The 20,466-nt window shown below is 34.7% G+C and overlaps 1 protein-coding gene and 1 long non-coding RNA gene across 2 annotated transcripts; one reads left to right on the forward strand and one right to left on the reverse strand.

The window, feature by feature from the left end:
• The first annotated feature begins 10,098 nt into the window (after positions 1-10,098).
• Positions 10,099-12,937, forward strand: LOC147521827 (uncharacterized). The gene is made up of 2 exons (XR_015194569.1): positions 10,099-10,178; positions 12,699-12,937. It is a non-coding gene; the product is annotated as an uncharacterized LOC147521827 (long non-coding RNA).
• Positions 12,938-13,285: 348 nt separating this feature from the next.
• On the reverse strand, positions 13,286-13,921 carry LOC147521828 (uncharacterized). Its single transcript, XM_086566395.1, has one exon. The coding sequence runs from the start codon at positions 13,919-13,921 to the stop codon at positions 13,286-13,288; it is 636 nt and encodes a 211-aa protein (XP_086422521.1).
• Positions 13,922-20,466: the final 6,545 nt, after the last annotated feature.

Below are 20,466 nucleotides of genomic sequence, written 5' to 3' on the forward strand. Positions count from 1 at the left end.
TAGTCTATCCCAAAATTACCAGTGACGGCAAGGGGGTTGCAATAGATATTTAATCTATAGCAGCACCACACTCGTTGCCAACAACAAACATTTTCAATTTAATTATTTTTCTTATTTATTGTAAATTTAAGCGAATACTTTTGCAACGCTCAAGGCGTCGCTCTAGGTATTTCCCAAAATGAAAATTCTATTAAGACGGATGACCTTTAACAACGCCACACGGTGCTATAAAAGATGACTTGTTGCAACAAATTTTAGGCGTGACGAAAGAGTGAGTTGCAACAGACCCCTTTTGTTGTAGTGATATGCACGGGTTTACTTTCTAGTATGTACGTATATCTTTCAATCATTCTATTTTTGTAAAAAATAAAGTTGAGAATCTCTATTTTAGATAGAATAATGTAATCAACAATGTTAGTTTCATTTTCAATCAAATCTCTTTGATTTCATTAGAAAATTTTAATTTTAGTGTTTTTTATCTTATAATTCCAAAAAAACCCGACAAGTTTGACCAACCCGACCCAACCCGAATTGATCGGGTTAGGGCATGGGCTAAAAATTTAAAGACTGACTAGGGCTCGGGTTGAAGCATTTGAAACTCGGGTTGGGCTCAGGTTATGCCTCAACCCGACCCAACCCGCCCAAGTTCCACCCCTAGCTGACGTCATCATTTTTTACTTATAATTTTGGCTCAAGGATACATTTTTAATTTTATTTTCACCGTAAGTCCTATGAAAATATAAATTTACATAATTTCATTTTCATATGCAAATTTAAATTTGCGTATGACTTATGGCGAAATTAAAATTAAAGTGGACTTAGGGCGAAAATATTTAGGAAAATTAGGCTCTCACACCAATTACTTGATATCTAAATTCGTCCTAAATGTTAAGCCCAATCCAGCGAGGAATTTCTAGTCCTACCATTAGGGCTGCAAACGGATAGGTTCGGATTCGGATATGTCTCTATTCGAATCCGAATCCGAATCCGAAAATTTATACTGATATCCGAATCCGAAAATTTATAATGATATCCGAATCCGAAAGATATTAAAAGTTCTATCTGAATCCGATTTCGGATATCCGATTCGAAAATTAATATTAATTAAAATTTTATTTGTTTTGAATAATTCATTTTACCACTATAAAAACTAGTATATATATATAGTGTGTCATTTATTATTATAGTTTTGTTATTATTAGTTTATGATTTTATATAATAAAAAATGAATAAATTAATTATATATAATAACTATTAGTTTTTTAAATCGGATCGGATATTATCGGATGCGAATATGCCAGTATCCGTATCCGAAACCAGTTCGAACATAGAAAATTATCCAAATCCGAATCTAATATCCAAAATTTTCAGATAATATCCAATTTTTTGAATACAAATTCGAATCGGAATCGAATATTTGGATATCCACTTGCACCCCTACCCATAGTACAAAATATCAGGATATGGGTGTTTATCAATACTTAATTTCTTTATATGTATTGTGGATATATCCCCTTCTTTATTTGGAGATATTTTATATTGTTTGATATGCAAATATCGTGGATATATCTAAAACATCTAAAATATCATAGATATTGTAGATATTTCTTGATATATCACGATATATTATTTGTATTTATTTGAAATATAATAGTAAATATTAAATAAAATTGTTATCTAAACAAAATATCTCCAAATATCATAAATATCATCGAAATTTCACCGATATTTGCAAGTGTATATATTAGGGGGTGTGCAAAGATCCGACATAACTGATAAAACCGACGGACCTGACCCGAACCGAGACATATGGGTTGGTTATCTATTTAGTTCGGTTCGGATCAGCTTGATATCTTGCAAAACCAACTATGTCGGTTCAGATGTCGGTTTATATATGTAAAACCCGAGAATACCCAACCCGACACACTGTGTTGGATATACACATGTAATCTAATCCGATCAGTTTCAAAATTCAAACAGATCTACGATATCTCTAGATCTATAATGCCCCACATGTAGCAACCCTAATGACTAATCCTTATCACTTTTTTACTTCTTTGTAATAGCAGCCGCCACCCCACCCCCTGCCATAACCGGTCCTCCATTTTTTACCACCACCACCAATCCTCCACTACTCCAGTCATCATTTCTCATATATAATTTTTTTGTATTTCTTTGATTTCATATATATAAACATTATTTTTTTATTTTTATTTTTTTCTTTGTTTTGTATAGTTGGATCTGCCTTTCATCTTCTTTTTTTATTTTTATTTTTTCTTTGTTTTGTAACTGAAAAACCATCTTCTTCCCTTAAAACGATCCGATATTTTGGTTCGGTTTCGGATCAGTTTTTGCCTAATTTCGGTTCGGTTTCGGTTATGTATATGTGCAAACCAAGAACGTTGGTTCGATAGTTGGTTTGGCTTTAAAACCAACCCAAACCGACCTGTGCACACCTAGTATATATCTTTAAACTTATCGCGATATTTATATATGTTTTGCTGAAATCTTAATATTTATCACAAAATATCGCGATATTTTGTACTATGCCCCTACTAACCATGCCCAGAGCAAACAAAAGCTCAAAGCCTCAGTCGTGATTTCGAACGGAATTACGAAATTGCGACGGATATTTCAATTTTCTAGAAAACCAAAACGGAATCGAATCGAAACCTCACCTCCCGGTATGTACCACCAAGGGTATTTTGAGTAAATACATGGAATATCGTTGGAATTTCACGAAATTGTTGAAATGAGCGAAACTGCATCGGAATTGGAACAAAAAATTCAATAAATAATATTAGAAATCACTCAAAACCATAATTAAAGGTTATTAGAATTTTTTGTAGCCGCCATTAATGGCTTTTTCCGAGCTCTTTTTTCATTAATTTGTAATTTCAGTAACTTTAAAGAAGAACTAAAAAAGTGAATATGCATAAGAAAATTAAAAAAGGAAATGAGAAAATGAGAATTGGTAGGAGAGTTTGTAAAGATTTGGGGAGAAGAATGAAGGTGTTGGAGAAAGTGAGTGAAGATGTGTTTGAGAAGATGAGAGAAATGACAAGCTGGAGAAGTATTGTGTTTCTAACCATTAGATCTATATCTATGGTTAGGATTGAATTTCAAGGGTCTAGGTTAAAATGTTTTGGACCTTGCAAATTTCGACACGAATCCGGTATTCCGAACGGAATTCAGGTTTTTCAAGTAATCGGAATTCCGTCCATTTCGAAATCAGCATACAATTTTGGACATTAATCCTTCTAGCAATTATCTAAATTTATATGCTCTGTTTGGTTCAATGCAAGCAAGTGCAAATAGCAAATAGGTGCAATTACATCGTAATGTACAACAAGGAATTGCAATGACAATTCACTTCACCTGTTTGGTTAGAGTAGTGCAAAAGCACCCTACGTCATCTTTTATATGTTTTTATTTTTTAATTTTTAATTTTTTTTCATCTTCTTTTCAAATACATAACTAAATAACCATATGATTTTCTCCTCTCCATAATTCCAAATTCTAAATACTCACTTTAAGATTAAAACAAGTCTTTAAATACTTAACAGTTTATTTTCAAATCTCATCCATAAAAACTATCTAAAATCTTTTTTTTTCCTCAATTTTTTCCTTCAATTTTTTATCTAATTTCGACGGAGATTCAACAAAATTAGTTGATTTGAGTTGGTTTAAATCTTCATAGAAAGGAGATTAAGATTCAACAAAATTAGTTAATTTGAGATGGTTTATTCTTCATGGTGAGGAGAAATTGAGATGAAAAAACTAAACTTTTATTTTCCTTGCTGGTGGCAGCTACAAAAGAGGAGGAAGTTACCAAAAAAAGATAAGAGAGAGAGAGAGAGAGAGAGAGAGAGGAATTGCAAATAGTTACACTGCTTTTTTGGCTGCAACAAATTGTCTCCTAACCTATTTATATGGTGCACATGAATGCAACTTATTTGCATAACTCCCACTTTGCATTAGTGGACCAAACACCAGTAAATGGGTAGTTAGTAGGAAATGGGTGCAAATGCATCCCATTACAGTGAACCAAACAGAAACTCGTGCCCAACATCAGGCATCAGCCACCTAATACCTTAGCCCAAAAGTTCAATGTTCATCATTTTTACAACTATTTTAACTTGAGGTGGATTCATTCCTAAAAACTATCTATCCGTTTGAGCCTGGGCAAAACCATATATAGTATTACCGAAAGGAAAGAAAGAGATAGATATCACGGCCCCTCAGCTGAGTTGAGCTAACTTGCCCTAATCTAAGATCATCAGTTTTTCGTCAGCAATACACTAATTCTGTAACTCTTGTCCAAGAGCAAGTCCAATGGAGGGCTACTATAATGTGCTGCTAAAAGGTGCCACATAGGCCTTTTAGCAGCCCAAACTCCAAAAATCATTCCAATCACACTTTTTAGCAGCTGTTAAGTTCGGGAGATGGACGGCTGAAACACTGCCGTCCATATAAAGTTCTAACGGACAGCAGAAACTCTATCGTCTGTCTAGTCCAAACATCCCAACGACTAGTTTTTTTGAAATTGCAAATTTATAGCAACTACTTCACACAACTCTCTCACCATTTGCTCCCAATTCTCATAAAATTTGTCACACCCCGATTTTCAAAAAAATCAGAAAAAAAATCATATTTGTTTCCCGACTCTTCGATTTTCGAGGTGTGATGCACTCTCCACTTCTAAAAACCCATAACTTGTTTAACTATTCCAATAATTGGAAACCAATAAAAAAATTTAAATAAACAAAAGTCATCTTCATTACAAAAATTCACAAATATGATTAAGTTACAAATTTCCTTTCAACAACTCTTTAATTATAATTACAACTGAAAATACAAAATATTGTCTCAAGTAAAAATCTATTGCACCTTAAGAGAAAACAAAGCATATCCTGTAATGAGACACTAACGCAAACCACAAGCAGCCACCAACCTTCTTCAACACTAATTCTGTCAAGACTTATCAACTATGTTCATTTTATGAACACATCAGATCAGCAAACATGCAAATCGAGTCAGCATTATAAACAATTCTGATATGAGTAGCCCTAAAATATAAAATATACTTATACATATATATACACAATCCATAAGGCAGCAGTTCCTTCCTCCGAGGCTTTTAACTTCCAACGACTAATACAACATTCTTAATTACAATAATTAAGGCAGGTAGTTCCTCTACTGAGGCGCCTTAGCTTCTAATTCAATGATAATAAGGCATTTAGTTCCTCCACTGAGGCGTCTTAGCTTCAAACCGTACTAAATCAACTGCATCTAATAATAAAATAACAAAATTAAAACTTACTCTATACTTACACTGGTGTAAGCCTAATCACAGAGTAGGTCACACCTGCATAAATAATCAATTCAACACACCCTTCTGCAAAACCATTGTGAATGCAACATAACTTACAATAAATTATTTATTATAGATTTAACGTACACTTTGATATATCATCACAATTATTGTTTAAAGTTTCTTCAAGTGTCTCTAGAATCACGTCGTCTCTATGTCTTACCTAATTTCCCTGGCTACCACAATCGCTCCCCAACGCCGAACATGTACATCTACATGCCTCCCTTCACGTAATGAACCACTCTGTGCGTAATTATCCTAAGCAGGATATCGTATACCAAGTAACCCCCACACGAACGTCATTACGTGGGTACTGCCACTATTCGGCATAAAATATCGCGCATCTCGTTCTAATTTTGCGAACGAGATGATCAAGTCATTATTCAGCTACGATTGCCTTACACATGGGTCAATCAACATCTCATACACCATATACAAGGGCCAATCATATCACATACACCCTACACATGGGCCAATCACATGAGTTGTGGTAGCTAAGTTCTAAAATTTTCGTTACGTAATTTATTCAGTTATCATACCTTTATATCTCATAACCATTTCACTTTATCATGTGCAAGTCAAATACATTATTGCACTAAGCCACAATATTTAGAAATATCTCGATACATCTCATAACGACTTTCATTCTTTCACGTGCCAAATAAATTATTACACTAAGCCACAATCCCTTGGAAAATATCCACAATTATTATACTACCTCATAGTAACATCTCACAGACATAATAATGGAGCGGTTACATTTATTTCTCAAAAAAATATTGCATTTAATATATATCCTAACATATCATATCATTTAACAAAACAACAATTTCAACATGCCACATAGTGTCACAATTACTCCAAACGTACCGCATAACATTTTTATAGCGTTTTAGGAATATTATGTCTCCTAAAATTTTCAATCTCGTCACGTGTCAAAAATTTCACAATATCAACGTCAAATCTTTCTTAGATAATGACAAACCATTTTATACAGTCTTCCACAACATTCTACCATTTGATTAGCCCATAAAATTTAATATATAAAAATGTAACACAATAAACAATCAACAATCAACAGTCAACAGTCAACGGCCAACGGTCAACAGTCAAAGGGCCAAACCCAACAGTCATCTGTCCCCAAACCAGTGTTCGTCTATACGGGTCCTGACGCAAGCTCGTATGTACAACACTTCAACCCCTGGTCCTAATCCAACTAAACAAAACAAAACCCCAAAACCAAGGCCCAAAAGTCTAAACAACTAAAGACTCAGCTTGACCCATTTTAAGTCTTATGGACCCAGCCCAAACAAAATAGAAACTGGCCCAAAGAACTAATAAGTTTTGGCCCAACCAAACAAAACTAAGATTTCGGCCCAAAGCCCAACTAAGGCCCAACTAAACTTAGAGGTCGTCTTCCTCACCAGCAGCTCTCCTCCACCACCAGCCACCACAAGTTCCACCCACCGGCACTCCTAAGCTAACCAAAGTTAATCCAAATCAAAACCCCTACAACTTTAATTAACACAAAAATCGATTTGCTTCCATCACTCACTCTTTCCCCAAATTGGATCGCGCCGCCATTAACGAGTCTTCGAAGCTTCAACAGCACCTCTGCCAACCACCAACCACCACCAATCGGTTTGTTTTTTGTCTCCATCAAAAACCAAACCTTTGGGTATAAACAAAAACCCAAACTCCTCACTCCTCACAAATCGTGTTCGACGCCATTACAGCCTTTGTCAAAGCTTCAACAACCCCCACCCAATCCAGCACTCAATCACCCCACTATCACCAATCCTAATCCAACCAAAACAACAACATAATCTAACCAAAACAACCAAAATAACAACATAATAAAGGTTCAAATAAAATCCAGTACGATTCCTGGGGCTTGCGCCGCCACTAACTTCTTTAGAGTTCCAACAGTTCAATAATTTCAATAATTAAGAAAAACAAACAATATATAACAGTAACCAGTTTAACAATTCGGCAAGTTTAACACTTCAACGCGATAAGAAAAATATCGAAAGAAGAATAAGGGCAGCATAAAGAAACATAATGGAAAAACTCTAACAGTACAGTTTTTTCTTCGTACCCGTAGGTTGGGTGAAACAGAAAAAAAAAATATATAACTACTCACATCTCGTATCGCCGAAACAGAGTATATAGAAAAGGTAAGGGTTTTTTAGACTTTGGTCCTACGAATAGTTAGTTTATTAGACTTTGGTCCAGAAAAACTTGAATATTAGACTTTAGTCCTAGTTCTGTTTATTCACCATTAGTCAACTGAGTTGACTAACAGTCAACGTGGTCAATCTGCTTACATACGACTGAGTTGACTAACGGTGAACAAACAGAACTAGAACTAAAGTCTAATATTTAAGCTTTTTTGGACCAAAGTCTAATAAACCAACTATGCGTAGGACCAAAGTATCAAAAACCCTATAGAAAATTACGCGAGAAAACCAATCCCAGGCTAGCTTGCACAATCCACTCTGTCTCCTTTCTTCTTTGTTTTTGGTTGTTTAGTTTTAAAAACTTATTTTTCTGAAAACCCTTCATTTTTTATAAATCCTTCCATTCTAAAGAATTTATATTCTCCTTAACATTTTTGAAACTTCTTATTTTACCAACTATCTCTATTCCTAATTATAGAATATTCTTCTATACTATAAGTAATATATTTATTATATGCCTTATATAAATATATCTTTTGAAAACTTTCCAAATACTAAAAATCTCTACACAACATTCAAAATTCAAAATACTAATTCTCCCTCCTTTCTTTTTTCTATCAAAAAGTCAAGTCCATATTTACTAGTCCGTTGACCAAGAAATAAATATCAAATTCCAAAATACTAAATATTGTTACGAAATAATGTAAAAATAATTTGGGGTCTTACAAAATTTCTATCAACTCCAACTATAACAATCACTACTCTAAGTACAATAATGGATCCAAATGAACATCCAACCACATCAAAAGGAAAGAAATCTACAAGGTCTGCCAATTTTTCAATTCAAGAAGACGAGACTCTTTGCAAAGCGTGGATGTATGTTAATGAAGATCCAATTGTTGGTGCGGGGCAACGAGTCACACACTATTAGGAGAGAATATTAGATAAATTTCGAGAGAGAGTTAGCGAAAACAACAAGAGAAGCAAGGATTCGATGTCCACTCAATTTGGACATATCCAAAAAGCTTGCAACCGTTGGGCGAGAATTATCCACTCTTCGAAGAGGACCGCAGGAAGTGGCACAACGATCCAAGATCGGTTAGCCGAGGCAAAAACAACATATATGTTGGCTCATAACACACACTTTCAATTTGAGCATTGTTGGGTCCTCTTCAAGGATAGCCCAAAATGGAATGAAGAATTGGAGAGCCGGTACACAACTACATCGAGAAGACAAACCAACGTCATCGAGGAGTCATGCCTTCAACACCTACAACGCCGTCAACAACTCTTGGTGGCGTTCCAATTGATCCATTTCCTACACAAGTTGGGGATGGAAATTGTGGTGGAGGTGGAGGTGGAGGTGGAAGTGGAAGTGGAAATAAGAAAAAATGACCACCGGGAACAAGGGGTGAGAAAGAAAGGTTGAAGAAAGGATGAGAGAATTACAAGATGATGGAGAAGTATTTGGCACAAATGACGAATGCCGCCGCCGATAGGGTGAAGATGATGGAGCTCAAGAAGTGGAAAGAAGACAACAAAATATTAGCGCAAGATACTTCCACTCTTGAGCCGAAAGTTGTCGAATATTTCAATACGATGAAAATGGAGATAATTAGCCAAAGGAGAGAGAGTGGACCGTTTGGAACTCCAAGTGGTGCTTCTACTACTTAGATTAATTTCAATGTTGTTTTAGTAGTTCTTTCATTTCCATTGTTGTTGTTAGTTCATTTCCAATATTGTAATTTTAATTTGAATTTGAATTGTCTTGAAACAACATAAAGTCAAACATAGATGATACTCAAACTATAGAACAAACATAGAAATACTCAAACTACAAACACGAATAATACTCATCTACATTCCTTGATCCGCACGAAATTGCCAAAGGTGATTGATGAGATCAACTCTTATTTGAACATTAGTTTCTCTGCTCTGAATGTGACAAAGTGTACGTGTTGAGTCTTCTTGCAATTTTCTCATTTCGATTCCCAGCAACATGCAATGTGACTGGTGGCTCCCAATCCATGTCAATTTGTCAATCTTCAATATCAATCTCTCATTCATCATCAAAAATCATATTATGTAAAATTATACACGTCTTCATTGTCCTATTAATGTCATCCCTACTCCACATTCGAGTCGGCCTCTTGATTATCCCCCACCTAGCTTGTAAGATACCAAATGCACGCTCCATATTTTTGCGACACGCTTTTTGCATCTTAGCAAAGAATTCCTCTATTTGAGTTATTGGGTGATGGATTGTTTGTACAAATGTAGCCCATTTAGGATAAATCTCATCGGCTAGATAGTAACCCATTTTGTATGGGCGATATAACACCCCGTGTTTTTTTATACGTATTTTTCTATTTAATTAATTAATTTAATTGTTTATTTTAAAAATTCGTCGGATTGGACTCGGGATACGTGGGCTTGGTTTTGGGCCCGAGTCGGTGTTGGGCTTGGGTTTCGGACCCAAGTATATAAACACATTGTTCTAGATAATAGGGTTTTTGGAAGAGAATAAAATATAAAAATGGAGGCAGAGAAAAAAGCTGGTTTGCTGGAGAGGTGGAGCACGACGATTCGGGCTAGGAAAATTCGTCGAGCTGTTAGTTAAGGTGAGTAGCTATTTTTGCTATTTCACCGAAGTTATAGTTTTCGTGTATCGGTGTATAGATTTCTGTTTTTATACTGCTCATTATCTGGATTTATTCTGCGTCGTGTTCGTCGTGTTGTTAAAACTTAAAACTCTAGAATTAGATATTGAACTGTCGGAACTGTTGGGACTCGGAAGTCGTCAATGGTGGCGTCGCGAGTCCAACAACAAGGAATCGTCCAGTATTTTCATTTGAACACTTATGATTATATTTACTGTGATACTGTAGAGTATGGATATATTGTTTGTAACTGTTATTTGGTGTTTTTGGTTGGTTGATGTTGTCGGGGCTGTTGAAGCTTGGAATCCGGCGTCAATGGCGTCGCATGTGCTGTTTTTTTTATTGAACTCGTTGTTGTGGGGTTTTCTAAGTTGTTGGTTGATAGCGGAGGAGTTAGGGATGGAATACGGTGGGTTAATGGTTTGGGGTGTTGTTGAAACTTGAATGGCTTGACAGTAGGGCGGATTAGAGCTTGGAACAAGCTTTAATGGTGGCCGAAATTCTCTCCAGATCTAGTTTTGGTGAAATCTAGATTTAAGCATTTGAGGTTTTTGTGTTAATTAAAGGTGTTGGGTTTTCCAATAGGAGTCGAACCGACTTGATGAAGAGGTGAGATTGTGGCGGCGCAATTTGGTGGCCGGTGGAGGAGAGAATCAAAGGAAGAAGATGACAACATTCTTTGTTAATGCGGGCTTGGGCTTGGGTCAAGACCAAGTGGGTCGGTTTTGTTTAGGCCCGATTCTAGTTTGTTTAGTTGTTGGGCCAAGTTTTGTTTTAATTTGTGGACCAGTTAAATTTTAAGTTGTTGGGCTGAAATGTTTTATTGGCTTGGCCGAAATTTCAATGGTAGTTGGACCGAAATTTCGGTTTAGTGTTAGTTGTGGGGGCGAAGTTCTATTCGGATTTGGGGCCAAACTAATTAGTTGTTGTGGGCGATTCGGTTTCAGTTTTGGGCCTAAACACTAGTTAGTTATTGGGCGGATTAATCCTTTGTTTCGACCGGTTTCATATTAAGTTGTGGACCCGGTTTTAAGTTAAGTTTTGGGGACGCTTTTCTTTGTTTATTTTCGGGCGAACTTCGGTTGTGTTTTGGGCGGTTTTTAATATTGTTTGGGGCCAGTCCATAGGACTTAATATAGATCCCAATTGGGTCAGGTGGAATAAATAAGTTGGTTTTAGACATTCGGGTTCTAAGGTTTGGGCTTGGCCAGTTGGGTCCGAACCATTACTTTAGTCATGAGCCCATGAGCCATGCACATTGACCTTAGCCATGAACCATGGTTATGACCCCGAACCGGTTGAACATAGAAACGACAGTTTGACTTCGACCATGATGGTTGACTTTGACTTTGACCAGGGTTGACTTTGACCAGAGTTGACTATTGACCAGGGTTGACTTTGACCAGTTGACCCAATTTGACCTTTTAACTCGGATTATGATTTGGGTTATTAAGATAGGTCTAGGGCTATTAGCATGCTTGGCTTTAGGCTAAGACCTCTATATATACGTGTGTATGTGTATTAACTACTATGTGATTTTGCAGTATTTTATGATATGCAACGTTATGACACTAAGACATCCCTGAAATTAATAACGCGTAAATAAAAAAATACATGAATCAAGATACTACTTCGTTCTCGGAAATAATACATGCAATCAAGTTCAATAATCGTAAACAAAAATTACCCCTTTTTTAAACTCTCCACGCCTAAAAATTTCATAATTGAGTTTTATGACTGTTGATGTCATATGTTAGGTGGGCATTTATTGAATGTGTCATAAATGGCCCATTAGCGTTATCTATGGGTATTCATTGAATGTGCCATGAATGACCCTGGTATTCATTGAATGTGCCATGAATGACCAGATTGTTTGGACTACCCTAGAGAGGAACTAAGGTATTCGCCTTGCAAGTTAGTTGTATTCCTTGAGTGTACGGGAATGTAAGGTTGGGTATTCCTTGAATGTGGCGGGAATGACCTAAGGTACATAGGTTGTGAAATATGTGTATAAGAAAAGTAATTGATTAATTAATAAGATAAATTAATTTGATTATGCGAGTGTATTTGGGCTTGCATTGGAATACCTATAGGATATCTACACCTCTTATATAAAATTGCTAACTTTCTTTTGCAGGAGGGTAGGACTTAATTAATAATTTTTTTGTGGGGGATCGCGGTCCTACCCTTATAAATGATATCGGTAAGTTTTAAATTCAATGGTTTAGATATTAAAACGAGTTATTATAATGAGTTATATAATGGAAGTTTTGCTTGGGAAGAAGCTATGCCGGTTGAAATGACAGAACTAACTGTCTTCCAAGCTATGAATGATTAGGTTATGATAGAGTTAAAGTGTTAGTGGGATAAGAAAAGTTTTGAATGTTTATATGTGGTTAGTCTACTCATACCAGCAAATTCCATTTTGCTGACCCATGTTTGCTTTGTTTTGGCAACGTGGGTGTGTTCTTGGGAACATAGGTGGAAGGCAGTGGAACCATGGCGTGTGATTTGGATTCTCGCCTGGAGCAGTCTGGGAGTTTAGTTTATTAGGTCTGATCTTTGGAATGATGTAATAACGTAGGTTACATTTTTATATGACATGAGAATACGATGTTGGAAATTTTTATTCTTAAAGTTTGTTTATGTTTGTATTGGGATGGAAGAAAGTTCTGAATAAAGTGATAGTTGAGGAATTTGGAGATTTTTGTTGTTAAGTTGATCCTGTTGTGATGTGGGTTTTAGGTTTTGACATATGTTGTATCACCCCGTCATAGTCTGGGTTTTTAGACAATTGAACATAATGATGTTTGAGATATTTATATTTCAAATATTCATTATTTTTAATTGTTTAGAAAATCGGGCTGTGACAGGCGACCATTCACAGTGTAATTGCAACAAGGAGCATCATCACGCATCAGATTGTCAAAGAGGTGAGAACGTTGAAGCACGTTGACATCGTTATTTGAACCCACCATACTAAAAGAAAACGTGCCAAATCTACAAGTCTTGATCGACAATGGCTTCGCGATTGTAGTTTTCTTCTTATGTCGTACATGTATACCTTGTCATGTCGTAGAACACATTTCCCATTGCCAATGCATACAATCCAAACTTCTAAGCATACTCGGAAAGCCATGATTTTCATCTTGTGCAAATAGACGTTGAATGTCTTCTTCGTTTGGAGCCCTCAAATATTCTTCCTCGAAAACCGCCAACATGGCACCACAAAAATACCTCAAGCTTTCAAAAAGGGTGCTCTTTGCGATTTGAATGTATTCATCCCACGCATCCGCACCACAACTATATGCAAGCAAACGACTGCAAGCAACCATCTTTTGCATGCCCGTCAAACATGGCTTTCCAATCCAATCAAACTTGTATGTGAAGTACTTGTCATGGTCGGAAACAGCTTTCAAGATTCGAAGGAAGAGATGGTGTTGCATCCTAAACCTCCTACGGAAGACATCAAAGGGATACTTCGGGGTTTGCACGAAGTAATCTCTCATAATCCTATTGTGAGTCTCAATTCGATCACAATAAATGTACTTTCTACTAGAGATCGAGCCTCGATAATCACGAGTAGCTTCATGCATGTCTTGCAACAACGAGAAAATAGGTACGAACATGTTCTCATCGTCATTCACCATGTTCTCATCTTCAGATGATAAGCTTGATTCAGCATAGCGAGAATAAAAAGCCATTTTGAATGTGAGAAGAAATGTTGCAAAGTTGAGAATAGTAATGCAAAAAGTGTGAGTGAAGGCAAAGTTGAGAAATTTGTGGTATATAAAGTTGACACAAGAAATGGTATAAATGAAGTTGGTTGAGGAGTTGAGGGTTGAGACTTTGATGACAAATAAATATATGTGAGTGAAAAATTGGTTGAATTTGGCTAAGTCAAAATCGTGTTGAGTGTCTAAAATGTACGGACGGCACATTGTCTGCCATCCGTCCATTTAATTAAAATGGGAGACAAACGGCATAGTCTGTCTACAAATTACCAACAGACGGCAGAAACTATGTCGTCAATCTCCCGACAACTTATTATGGCACCTGCTAGTAGGGCTGTCAATGGGTTTCAATAATCTGATAACCACCCCGAACCAAACCGATAAAAAACGGTTTGTATTTTGATAATTTGATTTGCCCTCCACCGACCCGAAATCGAACCGAACCGACCCAAAATCGAACTGAACCGATAAGATATTGGTTTGGTTTCGAATTTGTCCTCTACCGAACCGATATGAACCCGAACCGATAAGATATCATTTTAGTAATATTTATGATTAATTTTGTATATGTTTATCAATTGTGTGGTTGAAATTAATTAATTTAATTTAAGATTTAATTAATTTTATCATTTTCAATTCGGGTCGGTTCGGGTTTGGTTTGCAATATACCTTTTTGGTTCGGTTTGGTTTCGGATTAAATGTAATATTATCAGTTTGGTTCGGTTTCGAGTTCCCAATTTTTTTATCGGTTTAGGTTTGGATTTTCCAAAACCCAACCCAAACCAATCCATTGACAGCCCTAGCTACTAGCGAAGGTCTTAACTTTGGTTGGGTTTTTTACTCTTTCCAAATTTAAAACCCATTTAGCAGCCCCATTGAAATGACATTTTTGTGGTTGGGGTGCTATATGGCCCTGCCCTAGCTACTAGCGAAGGTCTTAACTTTGGTTGGGTTTTTTACTCTTTCCAAATTTAAAACCCATTTAGCAACCCCATTAAAATGACATTTTTGTGGTTAGGGTGCTATATGGCCCTTTAACAGCCGATTGGACTTGCTCCAACAACCAAGAAGGCGAGAACGTGTGCTATTTGCTAGTATCATTTTGTCTTACCAGTGACAATCATTCAACTTGCCATCAGATTGGCTAAGGCCACTGAGCCTAAGAATTTTGTCATTTGTTGGTGCATGCCCATGGATTTCATCTATGGCACGTAATTTTAGTTTTTTTTTCAAGCAATGGGCCTCACCTCCCTCTATCCGGATCCGTTCCACTTATCCTCCCTCAAGTCTCCATTCTCCAATACACACTTAATTAACCCCCCCTCCGTTTAAGCCGTCAAAAAAAAAAACTTGTTTTCATAAAGTAACAAAATAAATATTTATTTCCGCATGGGATTTTATTTCTTTTTATACCCTTTCACTTTTTAGAACCACATTCACCACGAAAGAAAGCAATTTTTTATTTTTTGTTTTGAATATGAAGAAGGACAACAAACACCATAAATAACAACACTATAACTCACCATGTATTTAAGTTTTCTTTTTGTGATTTGAGCTTGTCGCTCTCTCAATCACTATTGATTTCTCCTTCAATCCTCTTTAATTCCACTCAAAAATTAGTTTCGATAGATTTGGTTTGAGTTCAATTTTGATTTGCATAGATGAGCTTCTATATTGAAATTGAATGTTTGAACTTGTGTTCTTCAATTGATTATATTCCTGTGTTTTTTTGTTTCTTTATTTCTCAATGCTTAATTGGTAATATTTGTTGTGTGTGTGTTTTTTTTTTCTTTTTGTCTAAAAATCAGTGTGTAAATAAATTTATTTTTACATAGAAATTCCACTAGGTAAGTGTATTTTTTTCATACAAATTTGACTATGTAAATATATTTTACTATAGGAAATGCAAATCTTGTTTGGTTCTTCAGTCAACTCTTAGATCTAGTTTTCTTGCTTTGCAAAATAACTTTTTTCAAGTTCTACTATGCAAATTTACTTTTTGCATATGAATTATGCTATGTAAACGTATTTTTTCATTGAACTTAAACTATGTAAATTTTTACATAGAAATTCCACTGTGTAAATGCATATTTTCATAGAAATTGTACTATGCAAACATATTGTTTGCTTTTTCAATCAACTTTTAGACTCAGCTTTTTTGCTTTGGAAAATGTTTTTCTTTTAAAAAAAAAATCAAAGATTTTTCGATAAATTATGTTTAGATGTCTTTTTTTCTAAGAACCAAACTTGTTTTTCGATATTCTCGGTGATTTTTTGGAAGATCTTGATTTCTCATATCTCAAAAATAACAGGTCTCTCGTATCTAGAAATGGATAAATGAAGGTGACAATGATAGAGGTATTTTGCTCATTTGTAGATTTATTTTTTGGTTTTGAGAAAATAGAGAGGTTTTGTGGGTTGGTCCGCAACGAGGGGCTTTTTATGTAACCAAATTATATAACTTTAAGGGAGGCTATTATTATTACTTTTAAGTGGGGGATAATTAAATAATTTCAGTGACTAGGGGTTTTTCTAAATTATTAATAAAGTGGTAGGTTGTTCTAATTTTAGTGAGGGAGGTGTTTCTAAATTAGATAAATAAGGAGATCATAAATTGCCTATTCGAAAGTGAGGTCATATAGTGTAGAGATCAATTGGAGAAGAACAAATTTCAAATTTCATTTTACATCATGGGAGGGGTTCTAGGGACATATTTTATCTTGACACGTAAACAAACTCAAAATCGCTATGACATTTATAAGTTTTTTATTATGCTAATTTTTTGTAAATATAATCTCATAACTATTCTAAATATTGTCACAAATAATAAAAAAAATCAAAATTTTCTAAATTTGCCAAATATAATATCAAAAATGGTGAAAATGAACGGTCTACAATTAACCAAATTTTGTAAATTGTTAACTACATTTGGCAAGTTTGAAATTTTTTGATTTTTTTTATTATTTGTGATAATGTTTATAATAAAATTTAAAATGTCCACAATATGAGATCATATCTACAAAAATTTAACATTTTAATCCAAAATTTATAAAACTGTCCTAAATTATTTCGATTCAAACAAATTTATTACCTTTCTTCTAATTTAAAAGTTTTTTTTGTATATGGAAATGAAAATAAAATATTTGTTACAAATGTCCCTATAACCCCTCCTTATAGAGATCATATCCAATCTAAATGATGAAGTAAAAAATAATTTGATCTTTAAAAGTATCCACTAAATCTATTGAATTGAAATTTCAATGAAAAAAAGTTCTATGTGTGCACTGTGCAGGCAGGATATGTCCAATTTGAGCTTGGTCCATTATACATTTTAACAGCAATATCAAACAATATGTGCAATACTAAGACAAATATTTCGTTTGCTTGTGGCTAGTACGAGTCTATGACTATTTGATATCCTACAAAATGAAAAGTTTACCTCTTCGCTTCGTGCAAAGGTCGGGTCGTCAGGCAGACGAACACCAGACGTCAACTTTCACTATCCAATTCCTTCATTTCACACATCTCGAGCCTCGAGGATATTGTAACCAACAAACCGATTTACTGGGTCAATGATGGAACGGAATCTAGTCAAACCGGAATCTGTCAGTCAACTTGTGTCCGAGAAAAGATCTTGTCGTTGCAGAAAATAATGTACGGAAACCGAAATTAAACTCAAAATTATATTCTGCATGAAAATGTCATTCGAATCCGATTCGGTGTAGCCAGTTGATAACTTGACACTGAAAACCCACTTGCCTTCTCTGCTACGTCACGTTCTTTTTATGCCTAATTCACGCTACAACTGTCAGCGCTACCACATGCGGTTCCGAACGTGGTCAAGTTGTCTATCATTTAATGCGCGTTGGCTGCGCTTTATAGCACATACGTGTCAGACATGGGTCCCTTTTGCTTCGTTTCCCGTTGTTGTTAACGGGGGTCCACCGGTATTCTGTCTCTCTAATAGTCTAATATATACTGTCTTAGTGAATAAAAACCCAGCAGTGGGAATAGGCCCTTCATCATAAACTGCCCAAATCCCATGTGCCTCCTCAAAAGGCAAATTAAGAAAAATAAAAAGGAAAGGAAAAAATGGGATAGCATAAAGCAAAAATTTCTGTCTTCTCCATATTCTCTCTATATGTAGTGTCAAATTGTCAATATTGAAATAAAGTTAAGTGATATTTGTATTTAGAACACGACTAATGATATCGATCTAGTACATAAATTGTTGGCCAACTTTATTTAAAAATATTGATGTTTGAATAGTTGAATTACATTTGTGTCACCAAGACATTGTCAAAGTCAATCCCAAATTTTTAGCAATATCAAACAAGTTCAGTTCCATTTTGAGAATAAAACAAATAAAAAATTATTATATTAATATGTAAAAAAATTATTTTGAAAATCACTTTAAAATAAAATAAAATAAAACTTTGGACGGCACAAGTTTTAATGTCTCATTTTTAGAATTAAAATAAAGTGAAATTGGGTATAACAATTGCATTTTTTGATGGTTTTAAATGCAGGCATGTCCAAATTTTTAAGCAAATGCGTTGATGATGCTCTCATTGATTCTTACTTCAAAAGTATAAGAAAACACATACCTGATAAAGAGAGATCATTCTCTCCACAACATTGAGAGATCGGGCCAAATAGCCGTTAGATAAGATAAGTAGCATTTGAGTTGGAAGTTGTCTGATTAGGCATTTGAGTTATCTGTAGCCATTAATAAATGAATTTTTCAAAATATGTGTAATTTTTAAATAGTTAGATGCATTTCTTATGAAATCGGAAATATCTATATGAAGTTTAGGACAACATGTAATCATTGTCGAGTTTAAACTGTACGGAACTTTCAGGGAGGGGCTCAAACTATAAAGTACGAAATGAATATATGAAAAATAATTTTGAAATAATAAAGAAAAAAAAAACTATAAAGTAAATTATGAGACATTGGCATATATGACACATTAGATCTAGTTGCAATTATGCCAATATCACTGCCATAGTACAAAATATCATGCGAGGTCAATATTTTGGTATTGTTAATTTATGATATTTATGGTATATACCACCTATTTAGGGTTGGTAAAATGAGGTTTGGAATGGGCGAATGTTGGCAAATCGTCTTATTTATTGTGATATATCTAAATGTTTCGGTGATAAGAGGAGGTTAAATTAGAAAATCAGAAACAATTTTATAAAATTTCAAATTTTTCGATAATATTAACTTAATAATTTTTTTGAATTCAATAGTTCATAAAAGGGTGATCTTAGACACACTCATAAAAACACTCCTATATCCCAACTTTAAAATAAATAAATAAATTTGTTTTAGGCACATTTATATTCATAAATTACTATTTATTTTATTAGGCGTACTCATGACAAAACAATTTATTTATTATAATATATTAAGGACCCAATACTAAGTTTTTCACTTGTAACTGAAAAAGAACAAGAACATGTTATTCTTATTCTATTAAAAAAAACGATGTTGATTTCTTCTTTAGTAACCTCTTATTTAACAACATTTCTCTCACTAATAAACATGCAAACACCTACTTTTGATTTGAATCAACCATACCAAAGTAATGAAAATGAATACCAACCTAATGAGGATGAAGAAAAAAAAAATCAAAATCAAATTTTGATGAATGGGGAAATAAGAAGATTATTGAAAAAAAGGCATGCGTTGTTTTTTGTTTTGTTTTTTTGCCCTTATTGGAAATACCCCAAATTAATTTGGATATGATTATTGGATTGAGGCGGTTGTTGGGGTATGACAACAACTTTTGTTAGTTATGGAGTATATGAGTGTTTTTATGGGTGTGTGAGTGTGTGCAAAATCACCTTTCATAAAATCTGTTAAAGGGCACTGGGGGGCAAGCAAAATTACGCTAATTAAACACATATTATTCAAATTCCACATTTGCAAAAAACAATAAAATAATTACCACTTATTTATGAAAAAAAACAGAAAAAAAAAATCGAGATATAAATTCCAATTTAAGGAAATTATAAATATTTGGAAATGGGAAAAAGAAACATATTACCGAATTAAAAATTCAAGAAAAAAAGGAAAAAGATAGAAGAAGAAGAAGATTAGGGAGAGATTACAGTTCAGCACTCCCACACATTTCTCACATTTTTTGTGGTATTCTTGGTAAATTTCGGACAAAATCAAAACTTTTACAATTTGCTGTGAAATTTGACCGGTAGGAGGATTTCCCATGCCAGGCATTAAATTGTAATAATTCGATATCGGTCAGCCGGTCAGGTCAAACAAAGATATATTTCGCGGCATTTCGTAGTGTGATCACTTCATATATAACGTGGTTCTATGCATTATGGTTAGTTCCAAACTTCCAAAAACTATGGACACAACAATACACGTAGGGTTAAAGATCTTAATCAAGTGCTTAATTTGGATATATTACTTTGTAGTTGTCGACTTGTCGGTGACTCGGTATCAGAATCTCACTATTGTGACAAAGATTTATACTTTACAA

Source organism: Coptis chinensis, chromosome 1 (assembly GCF_015680905.1).
Source record: "Coptis chinensis isolate HL-2020 chromosome 1, ASM1568090v1, whole genome shotgun sequence".
Classification (NCBI taxonomy): Eukaryota; Viridiplantae; Streptophyta; class Magnoliopsida; order Ranunculales; family Ranunculaceae; genus Coptis; species Coptis chinensis.

Coding starts and splice junctions, on each gene's coding strand:
- LOC147521828 (XM_086566395.1), bottom strand. CDS start 13,921: ATGGCTTTTTATTCTCGCTATGCTGAATCAAGCTTATCATCTGAAGAT.